An 11,968-nucleotide genomic window follows, 5' to 3' on the forward strand; every position below is an offset into this window, starting at 1 on the left:
TTCAATACTACTACAAATACAGAACAGTGTTGTTTAACATTCCAAGCTGTACAATCACAGCCAAAACCATGTTTCATAGTGTTCTAGATTAGTAAAATTTTGAATCACATCAGGAAGAAAAACTATGGTCAGAAATTCATTACCATCCCCCAATAAGTGAAAGTCTTTGATACTTAAACTGTACCAGTCTGCCTCTTTATTTATGCCACCTGCCTGATATTGTGCAAGTCCCTCTCATGCTGCCAGAAAGCAAACTGACTTGTTGGGAATTGACGCCTGAAATCTGGGAGGGGTCCTGTGGTTTCTGGCACCAGTAACATAGGAGCAGATCTTTGGGAGGACTGAGTGGTGTGTGTGGTTCCTGGATTTGAGATGTTTGGGGTGTAGAGTGTTTCTCTAAGAGACTTGAACCTGAGGAGCTAGAACATGTGGACCATCCCAGACAAACTCAAAACAAAACCACCCCCTTAAATAAGTGGTTCCATTATGCAGTGCAATCTCAAGCTTAATGACTGTAGTGACAAACATGACAGTAGTCAGTGTAATAATCATATTTAACATGTCTCTTATGTGGACAGACAGACTTGAACAAATAAAGGTACACTAGGTCACATGTTTTATAGATTTTAGACATATTGTCCAAATTTGTGATCACACAAGTTGTCACTTTCTTCATGTCTGCAGTGAAACTACAAAACTGATTGTGTGTGTGTTTTATTATCACCAGTGTAAGAAGAAACACACTCTAGTGTGTCCAGACTTCTCTAAGACGGGCTCCTGCCCACATGGCTCACGCTGTAAGTTGCAGCACCGCCAACGAGTCAAACGCCGCGCCAGCAACACTGTGACCCCTCCAGCTAAGAAAGCACGCTCCAAGGAGCCTCTGAAGAGGTCTAAAATTTAAATGAACCTTTATCATGACTTGTAAAACTTTGGTCATGTGACTAATTATTTATTGTTTTGGCTTTTTCCCCCCTTCTGTCAGACCCCATCTGTCTGTTGTGATGCCACAGGATTCTCAAGCATCACTGGGGATGCCCTCCACAGGTTCGTTGGTGTTGCCCTCATTTATCTCCCTCTCCAGCTCTCCAGAGGAGGCAGATTCACCAGATACGCTTCCTACTGATGCAGTGCAAATCAAAGGTATAAGCATCAACAACAAAACCCAGAGAGAGCAATGGTCACATAAGTTAACATAGTGCACTGTATGGACAAAAAATACCGGGTTACCTTCATATTACAACTACAGGAGCTGCTCAGCCAAAGAAACCCATGTCATGAATCTCTCAGTTCAGTTTTTGTCATTTGTAGTTATTAAATCATCAGAGAGTCAGTGACCTTTACAACTCAGCACTCTGAAACCCTGCTCTGTAACTTTACGTAGTGTTAGACTTCCTGTGGTTCATTAACACTTCACAATTAAACTACTTACAGCTGATCGTGAGATATCTTGGAGAGAAGACATGTCATGACCTGACTTGTTGCAATGGTGGCATCCTATTACAGTATCAGAACAGAACACTGTTCTTTCACAAATGTTTGTAAGGGCAGACTGCGTGGCTAGGTGCTTGATTTTATACACAGGGGTGCACATAAGTGGTCCGGAGGTGCGCATTCGCTGTCAAAATAAAAGACGCGCACCAGATAAGAAGTTGCAACGCACGTTTGCGTACATATTTAGTACATATTTAGTACATAGTATTTGCGGCACTGTTTTTGTCCACTAGAGTGGGATTTTCACGGCATATTCTGCACCACATCTCTGTGCGTTCATCATTTGTTTGAAGCCAGCTCACCTCCTGCAACCACTTTTCCGAGAATACGCGCTTCTTTTGCGGTTCGGACTCCTTCTGACATTTCTTTGGAGGTGGAGAAAGTAATTGCTTAAAGGAGCTTGCTTCTTCGACATCTTTAAGAGTTCTAAACAAATGTCTGTCCTCCTCCAGAAAATCTTATGTACGCAAACGCGTGTTGCAACTTCTTATCTGGTGCGCGTCTTTTATTTAGACAGCGAATGTGCACCTGCGGACCACTTATGTGCACCCCTGGTTATACACCTGTGGCAATGGGACTCAATTCAATGAACACCTGAATTCAAACATTAAGAGGTTTGGTATAGAAACACATACAGTCTGACTGATGATTACTGAGGAGCCAGAAGGGACAAGAATAACCTTCTGGCTCTAATAATGCAGTCATTGCTGCATTATTTTTGCTTTTTTGCTTTATACAGTAGCAAAGATTTTGCACTATACAGTGATGAGTAAGGGTGCAAAGGTCTAAGTAAGCACTTAAGGTAAGTTTTTTTGGACAGTTGGATACAATTTTTGGAATTTTGTCTCTGTATACCACCTTGATTGTTTTTCGTCAAATAATTAAGATGCAGTTGAATTGCAGTCCCTATTTTCAGAGGTTCAATTGTAACTGAATAACTGATGGACAAACAGTTTCATGGAGTCCTATTCTGTCATTATTTCGTGGCAAACTGAGCAGATTAAATATCTGGAATTTATTCCAAGTGTTGCATTTGTTTTGGTCACTTTTCACTGGAGCTTTCACTATCAAGTACATAGGTATTTAGATGTGAGGGAGGCAGTTCACTACACTGGAAAACCAAAATAACCATATCAAAGAGAGAGAGAGCCAAACTTTGGGAGTGGCTAAATCAACAATACGGTACAATCATAAAAACAAGTAATGTACTGACCCTTGGAAATGTGGCCTGAATAAGAATTGGAGACAAATAAAGTAGATTATCACTGTATATTCCTATAATTAAGAAAACCCTGAGCTTTTAATCTCCTGCTTCACTCTCCCTCACTCATGAAAAAGACCCGAAGATACATAAGCTCCTCCACTTACGGTAAAAACCTGTGCTGGATTTAAAGACGGCACTCAAGCCTTTTCTGACTAAGAACCATGGTCTTGGTCTTGGAGGTGCTTATTCTCATTCCCGCCACTCAGCTGTAAACTGCTGCAGTGCAAGCTATAGGTCACCACCTCATGAAGCTAATCAGAATCAGTATACTTTATTAATCCCTAAGGAAATTATTTGGGTTACAAAGAACCATATCAACTATAAAAAGCAAAGGCCATCAGAGGTAAAGTCTACCACCTGGCTATACAGGGCTCTAGACCAACTTTTTGCCATGGTTGCACCAGCACAAAAGTTAGGCACACCCAAATTTTTCAACCGCATCGCTTAACGCCACAGTTTTATATGTGCACTTTTTGGGGGGAAAATTGTTGTCTGTACAGACAATATTGATTTGTAAATGATTAACTAACAATCTTGTCAAGACAAAGTTCTTTATTTGGAGTACAGTTCTACAAGAAAGATAAGTTACTGAAAAAGTGCTTGTGCTTAAAGTGCTTTGGTCGTGGTGAAGAGGGAGCCGAGTGTAAAAGTGAAGCTCTCAATTTACCGGTCGATCTACGTCCCTACCCTCACCTATGGCCACGAGCTGTGGGTAGTGACCGAAAGAACGAGATCGCGGATACAAGCGGCAGAAATGAGCTTCCTCCGAAGGGTGGCTGGCCTCTCCCTTAGAGATAGGGTGAGAAGTTCGGCCATCCGGGAGGGGCTCAGAGTAGAGCCGCTGCTCCTCCACATCGAAAGGAGCCAGTTGAGGTCGTTCGGGCATCTGACAAGGATGCCTCCCGGACGCCTCCTGGGTGAGGTGTTCCGGGCATGTCCCACCGGGAGGAGGCCCCGGGGCAGACCCAGGACACGCTGGAGAGATTATATCTCTCGGCTGGCCTGGGAAGCATTTGGTGTTCCCCGGATAAGCTGGAGGAGGTGGCTGGGGAGAGGGAGGTCTGGGCTTCTCTGCTTAGGCTGCTGCCCCCGCGACCCGGCCTCGGATAAAGCGGATGAAGATGGATGGATGGATGGATGGATGGATGCAGATAACCTTAAAAATATTCAGCAATTTTGCATAATTTTAAAAAGTATAAATTTCTTCAGTATTGAACAGCAGAAATTAGGCTCTCTTGTCCGAGGTTATTTGAGTTATAAAAAATATATATATATAGACAGCGGCCGACAGTGCTGTAAACAACAGTAGACTGGTGTGTAATAAGTGAATGAATAATTCTGTTTTGCTTCGTGGTGGAAGCAAAACAGCAGAAGTCAGAGGGAATTAATGACGACATTTATCAAATGTGAAGCGTAGTTTAGATCTTCTTTTGCTGCTCGTTCAGTGAATTTTGGTTGGAGAGAGACAAAACCTGCAGCACAAAAAAGACGTAAAAGCGCGGACCCACCGACGCATCAGAATCAGTGAGCTGTCGGCTTTCAGCCCCAACGGCGTGTCCGTGCACGTGCCGTTGGGTGAGAAAGCCAAGAAAAAGAAAGCTGATTTTGATGTGTCGGGTCCACTCTGTGTTTACGTCTTTGTGTGGAATCCGTTTACCTGCTGTGATTTACTGTTTGGTAGTTGTTGAAATAGTTTTGTGATCTTTAACCTGAGATTCTGGCGTTTCTGGGAAAATACATTTATATTTAAAAGTCGATTCAGGATTTAATGAATCGATATCGCTTTATTCAAGCTACTCACCTCTCTCTATCCACCTGCACTTTCGAACGTACACACGAAGGACTACAGAAATATTTGGACCACGGCCAATCATAGAGGTCCCGCTCCAGACTCTCATTGGTTTAGACCAAGATAGGGGCATAATGTGTGTATGTTGTTGACCACACGGAGACTCGAACAGCTGTTGGTCGTACCGGTGTGACCTAGGATTTTTTTTAGTCGCACCATTGAAAAATTTGGTCGCACTCTAGAGCCCTGCTATGCCTAGACATTCTGCCAGTTAAAAATTATGAACAGATTCAATGAAAAGGGGCAGCCTTAATGGAGTCCAAAACCCACTGGAAAGGAGTCCGACTTGATGCCAGCAACACGGACCAAACTCTCACTGCGGTTGTACAGGGGCCAAATGGTGCTTTATAACAAGCCAAATACACCATACTGCCAAAGTGCCTCCACCGGACACTGCGATGTCCAAGTCAGTAAGACATATGTAGGCTGTGCAAAGTCTCCTCACAAGGATAAAGAGCTGGTCCAATGTTCTGTGACCAGGACCAAAAAAACCCCTCATTGTTCCTCCTATATCTGAGGTTCAACTAAAGAATGGACTGTCCTCTTGAACAGGGAAGCCACCATTCAAATCTGCACCACCCTAGATTTGTATGCAATGTTGCAGAGACGTGTCATACAAGTCAGCCTCACAACATCCAGAGTCTTTGGGAATTGAGGGCGAATCTCATATACCTTCAGTTGAAGTCAGCAGCATCCCAACCCCACTGTATACAGTGTGATTAGAGTGCTGCTTTTCACTCCTGACTTGTCTGACAGTTTGCCAGAATCACTTTGAGGTCAATCGAAATCCTTGTTCCATTGAAAGTCTTGCTGAACTCCTCCCACACCCAAGTTTTTGTTTAAGGTACTTCCAGAGCAGCAGCCCCCTTATGCTGCCAGTACCTATTAGTTGCTTCTGGAGTTCCACAGGTGAACAAAGTTCAATCACATTTCGTTTGAAAAGCCAGGTGGTGTACAGAGGCAAAACTGCAAAATGTGCCATCGTCCAAATACTTCTGAACCCATCTTTGTGAACTATCTGAACTCAAAGCTTCTACACACTGGTGTCCTGAATTGTCTTTAATTAATAGTTGTCCAGTCATGTTCTGCTACAGTGATGTGCACACAATAATGTTTCATTCAGTGTTGTGGGGATCAACTTTTTTCCTTTTTGCAAGATATTCTGGTACTTCTGGATTTTTTTTACAACCTTTTTACAACCATAGATTCTGAGAGTCCTTGTTACTTACTTCATATCTCCAAATGTGGTAGAATGTTTAAATTATTAACAGTCATGGCAAAAGGTAAGCTGTCATAGAATATTCCTTAAGATGACTAACTGGGATTCATTTGGTGTAAAAGTGCTGACACAGAGGTGTATTGTCCACAGATGCTTTCTAGGAGGTTCTTTTTTGTCATGAATACATCATTGCTTAATTGGTGGGATTGGGGAGTGGTGGTCTGTCTGAGCTGTAGACAGATAATAATGATCAGGAGGTGAGCTTTAGAGTGTGTCTGGTGACGCTCAGTGGAGGAGTAATAATGCTCAGAGGACAGAGGTAATAATATTTCAGTTTATGGCTGGATGGCACAGCTGAGCTCTCTGTTGACAGACTTGAAAGATAGAGGATTAGGACAGAGGCCATCCCATCCCCCTCCCTTGCTTTCACCAGGCTTCACCCATCCACCTGCCCCTGCCTGCTAAACATACACATACTCACCAACTGGTTGTCACTTCCAGTGCAGCATTTGTTTGCATCTAACATCTGTGTTCAACCTGTTTGACCACACATTCCACACATTCTATCTTTTCACACAGTTTGTGTTATGATTTCACTAATTTTATCTGATGATTCAAGCAAGTAAAAGGCAATGGATCAATAAGAGTGACAGCAAAACTGGACAGTTAGATAGTCCCCTTGCTCTAAGTATCCATTTAAAAATGACATTTTCTCCTTGATAAAGTCATTATGCTAAAGAGTAGTTCAAGTCATACAGGACCAGTCAAGACACTGAATATCTACTAAACAGTAGAAAACTGCCTTAAAATGGTGGTTTTCTACTACCGTAGTTCTCGGGTCATAAGCCGCTACTTTTTCCCCACACTGTGAACACTGCGGCTTATACTGACGTGCGGCTAATGCATATTTTTTTTCATGCGGCCAAAAACATTTTGCCTGGTAACAGTAGACCAATAAAATTGATAAGTAGTATATATACGGTATATATTTTTACCGGTTGTTAAGAGACGTTGTAATGTTGTTTGTGCACTGTTCCGTAAAAAAACCATAAGCAACGTAATTTGTGTGTTACCAATACGTACGTATACTTAAAGGTAGCCGTGTTACAGGCGCTGTTCGAGGGAAAAAAAGCATTTGCAGTATGTATTTTTGTATGTTACCATAATGTTTATATTACCATGTTTATGTTACCTTATGGATTAAATTAAACGTTAAAAACCCTCACACGTAATATTTCTGTGTAAATATCTCATATTACAAGTGAAACACATACGGCTTAAAATCCGGTGCGGCCTGTACAAGTACAAAATTGATTTTCTTTCTACAATTAGAGCATGCGGCTTTTAATCAGGTGCGCTCTGTAGTCACGGTATATATAATTTTAACTGCGATTCTAACTCAGCTATTCTGACTGAAGGCATGAAAAACTTTGTCACTTTCACAGTGTGAAAAAACTGAAAAAAGTTAGCTAAGCAAAGTGTTTGTGGAAAAAATATGTAGTCTGCCACATGTAGACTTTACTTAGTCCAGTATGTTTAGAAATTTATGTCTTGATTTTTTTAATTACTACTACTACAAAATGATGTTTCCGTCAGTAAGGCGTTTAAGAAAGCCTAAGAAAGGTACTGCATACTCCTTTAATCAAATATAATCAAGCAACCCAGTTCATGCATAATGTGGAGGCCATTTTAAGCCTTGGCACAGGTATGCCGTCTCAGACTGCTTTTGCTGCCAGTTTTGATTATCTGTTCATCATTTCATTGACTAAAGGGCCGATAAAAGGAGAAGAATCCTGCTTTTTGGGATTCTAATGATATGTCATCTTATGTCATTAACTTGCACAGCAGTTTGGTCCTATTCCTGCTGCATATTCATAAAGCTGGTGTTTTTCACCTGAGAGAGTCTGTTTCTCATAACCATCCATCCATTTTTTAAAATAATATAGGATTACAGAGGGGAGGGGGATGTCATAGGGCAAGACGTAGGGTGTATACCTTGGACTAACAAAGTCAGAGTACACTAACGTGTCTGTGTACTCTGACTTTCTCCCACAGTCCACAGACATGCATCTTAGGTTACCTGGCAGTTCTAGTTTTACCCCAGATTTGAGTGTGAATCACCTGTCCAAGGTGTACCCTGCGTCTTGCCCTGTGACAGCCCCTCAAATAACATAGAGTTGCCACACAGAAAGGCCCCAGCCTCATCTTACTTGGAATCAAGCAGCACCTTTGGCTGACCTGAGTCATCTTGACCTCTCACTCTATCCATTAATACATAGTCCCAGTCCAAATATTTTTGAATAATAATCTTGCAATAGACACTGACAGGTTTCAGCACGGCTGCAATTTTGAGATCTCAAAATAACTAAAGAAGTCACAACGACAAAGTGCACAGGCAAGTTGAGTATGAACTGAAGATTTACAAGTTATGTAAAGGTTTTGTTTTTAAAGGGGCCTTTGAAAACTTTTTGATTACTGCCTTTATATACAAGCGTTTTATATTTCCCGGTGATTAATTACAATAAAGGTAGTTTAAGTGAATCTTCAAAATGATGGTGTAAGATGTTTTAAGATGGCTGTCAAGACATGATTTTCGAAGGACTTTGGTGAGTATGGAAGATAGTGTTATCAGCTGGAAGTTTCTCCTTACAGAGTTCCCTTACATCGTAAGAAACGCCTCAGAAACACCTGGAAACTAGAAATCAAAGAAGGTGCTGTTTTGTTTTGCGCTGTGAAGAACATTTTAGACTAGAGCTTTGTCCTGTGGGTGCCAGGAAAACACACACACACACACACAATCACTGGTTCATCCGTCCACCCCCGCTGTCCAGTTGGTTTGTGCTTTTAAGTAATACTAATGACACACTGGTCTCTCACTAACACACTGCACCGCCCAGAGCCTCATTAAAGGTGGAACTGAGCCAAACAAGTTCCTCTTCACTTTGCATAAATTAGCTCAGATGCAATGTATCACTGCCAGGCTACACACACACACACAGACACACACACATATCCCCACCTACCTTCATTCATTGCTGTTGTACTGTTCCTATCCTCTTCCTCATTTGCTCATCAACTGAGATGTCATCACTCAATGTTTGAGCAGGATTCAACAGAGTCAGTTGCACATGAGCAAACACACAATTTGTCATTTTCTAACTGGACCTCTTTGTCATTTAATTTTTGCAAATACTCTCTTTTTTTCCTCCTAATCTTCAAGGTGGTTTTTTTGGTTTTTTTGTTCTTTCACAGAGAAAAAACTGCAGATCAAGCCTCGTCTGTAAGATCACAGAAACCAGTGGGACTGGACACGAAAGGATTTTATCAGGTTTAGTGTTATATGAGTTCTGAGCTCAGGTTCGTCCTGGCACATGTATCCCTCTGAATGAGTTCACTCAGGGCCTGAAAGTTTTATGCTTTTTGTCTATGAACATGTTTTACATATCAGTTAGATGTTTACAATGCCAGTTTTGGAAAGAAATAAAGTATTAACTCTGAATGTGTGTTGTCAGTTGGTTTTTTGATTAGTTTTTTAATCTGAATCCAGATCTTTGCCTTACAATCTAAAGCACTTTGGGATGAGTGTTGTTGTGAATTGACAAGACAGAAATAAAACTGAATTGATTTGGACTTGTGGTGTTGTGAAATGACCCTAGAGGGTTTGTGGGAGCTTGGCAGGTGGTGGCAACAAAAACGGTTTAAAGCCTGGAGATGAGAAACATAAGCACACCTTCGCCACATTGTGTGCGCCTGTGTTTGGCTCCTAGCCACTATAGCTTTAACACATAAAGCAGAAGAGACACTTTCTCAAAGAGGCTGAGCATGGACGCTCAGCCTCTTTGAGAAAGTGTCCATACACACAGTAAATAAAGTCATGCTCAGCTCCTACAGTGGCTGCACATCTGCAAGCCACTTTGCAGCTCATCTCCACCCCAGCTCCTCCTTTCATGCCGTGCCTGACTTATGTCATATCTGATGTCACTGACAGCTCCTCTGTTCTGTGCTGGTCACGCTGCTCCTTTTCCTACATTTAAATTCAGTGTATGCGCTGAGCTGCCAAATATATAATATTTCCATTTCAAATGATCTTTTGACTACAGTGGTCTTGACTGAAGTATACATGCACACTCTTATAGACCACTTTGTTAGGTAAACCTGTTCGACCTCATCTCTAATCAGCCAATCACATGGCTGTGACTTGGTGCATTTAGGCTTGTAGGAATGGACCTGTTTAAGTTCGAATGAAGCATCAGAAAGGGGAAGAAAGTAAAACATTTTGTTGCGGTATTACCGCTTCACATCTGTCATGAAACACTGTGTGGAGAAAAAGCTTTATGGACCCTAATGCAGGACTCTTGAGAGAGGAATACCCTTCAAACAAGCTTTAATGCTTCTTGGTCCAGAAAATCCCAAAGTCCAAAATCCAGATGATAACCGGGCACCGCATCAAGGAATCCAAACATCCAGAAAATGCATTGGAAACTCGGGGAAAGCAGAGCAAGGGGGACACACAGCAATGTGGACAACGCAAAAAAGGACAAGGGCAGACTTGGACAATATATACACAAGAAGTAAAACTAATTACAAAGCCCCAAAGACGCATGACTTTCAAAATAAAACAGTAAGCAACTAAAAAGGAAACGCAAAGATGTATAAAAGAAAATACAATGGAACAGAAGAGAAGATAGATTAAACTCAAACAATTAAAGAAGTAAATACAAATGAATACTTAAAATTTAAACAGCAGCCAGAATATAAAAGGAACCAGAACTAAAGATTTTTTAAAAAATAAATAAACGTAGGATACAAATGTTAAAACACTGGATTAAAGACTCAGGACTATGTCGGCATCGTAGATGGGCAGCCAACAAATCTGCAGCAACTGTGTAATGCTATCATGTCAATATGGGCCAAACTTCTAGCTTACCCTCCGTACAACACACAATCTCTCACACACTGTACAGAGCTAAGATATTACACTTGTCCAGTATCTTATCTTGCACTTGTGTTTTGTTACACATATGTTCCTCTTTGTTACAGTGATTGTGCACTCTGTGCCAAAGAGCTGTTGCAATCATTTTTATTTTATGTATGTATTTATTTGGTTTTTAAAGGTACACCATCACCTCAGTTTTCTTAAAAAGGTAACATGGTTAATATCCATGTTAACTGTACTCAGAATATTCCAGTAATGTTGAAATCACCCCACCTACAGTCTGAAGCCTCAGCACTGACATTGTGTAACACAAGCACTGCTCTCATGTAGTATAGGATGCCGCCTAACACACAGTTAGGCACACTCTAAAGTATAATTATATAAATATAATAATTATATTAAAACTGACTACACCTATTTTGTCAAGTTTACTAAATATGGCAAAAAATTATTAACTCAAGGTCCACGTATGTTTTCATGTTTAAGTGTTAATAGTTCCCTCTGACACTGAAACAACCTTCAGCATTTACCTTCCAGCCTTCTCCATTTTTGTAATAAAACTCAGTTGCATTGAATCTGTAATACACACATTTTTTGTGTGTGAGTGTGACAAGTGTGGCACCTTATCCTCTGGTTTATGAGGCAAACCTGCAATTTAACCAAAGCATTGTGATGGCAACAATCAGTGTGACACATGTACTACTTCAGCAGTCCCCAAGCCCCGGGCCACGGACCGGTTCTGCACTAATTACAAACACTATTTCTAAATTTATTTTTTGAATTTTCAGTAACTAGTAAGCGTAGCAGCAACAAGCTCCATCAGACATTTCTAACCAGATTTTAGAAAGTTACAGAGATTTCTGCTGGTGTTTTTCTGGGTTCTTTTTGATCTCTGTCCAGATTTCACTCTGAGCTCCTGGGTGATCTTTGCTGGACACCCACTACTAAGGAAAAATAACAAGAGTCTGTATTTCCATCTTTATTTGGAACACCTGACTCAAAGTAGCTATTATGAGGTCATTAAGACCAGATACCCTATTATGTTTATCCCAGGTACACAACTCTGTAAGCGCAGTAGCCACACCTACCTACATGTTGTTCAGACCTTTTGTTTATGAGATATAACCAATCAGAAGAAAGCTGACTTACAGAGATATGAGCTGAAGCAACTTCTTTCAGAGGATGAGTACAGTAAGTAAGGATTGT

At 41.1% G+C, this 11,968-nt stretch overlaps 1 protein-coding gene across 1 annotated transcript in view; it reads left to right on the top strand.

The window, feature by feature from the left end:
* The window catches only part of zc3h3 (zinc finger CCCH-type containing 3), a 68,636-nt gene extending 59,311 nt beyond the window's left edge, over window positions 1-9,325 (top strand). The window contains exons 10-12 of the mRNA XM_031751379.1: window positions 728-891; window positions 986-1,143; window positions 9,079-9,325. Coding sequence (XP_031607239.1) covers window positions 728-891; window positions 986-1,143; window positions 9,079-9,110 — 354 coding nt within the window. The 3' untranslated portion in view covers window positions 9,111-9,325. The remainder of the gene's footprint in view (window positions 1-727; window positions 892-985; window positions 1,144-9,078) is intronic.
* The last annotated feature ends 2,643 nt before the right edge of the window (window positions 9,326-11,968 follow it).

This window comes from Oreochromis aureus, linkage group 17, assembly GCF_013358895.1.
Source record: "Oreochromis aureus strain Israel breed Guangdong linkage group 17, ZZ_aureus, whole genome shotgun sequence".
NCBI lineage: Eukaryota > Metazoa > Chordata > Actinopteri > Cichliformes > Cichlidae > Oreochromis > Oreochromis aureus.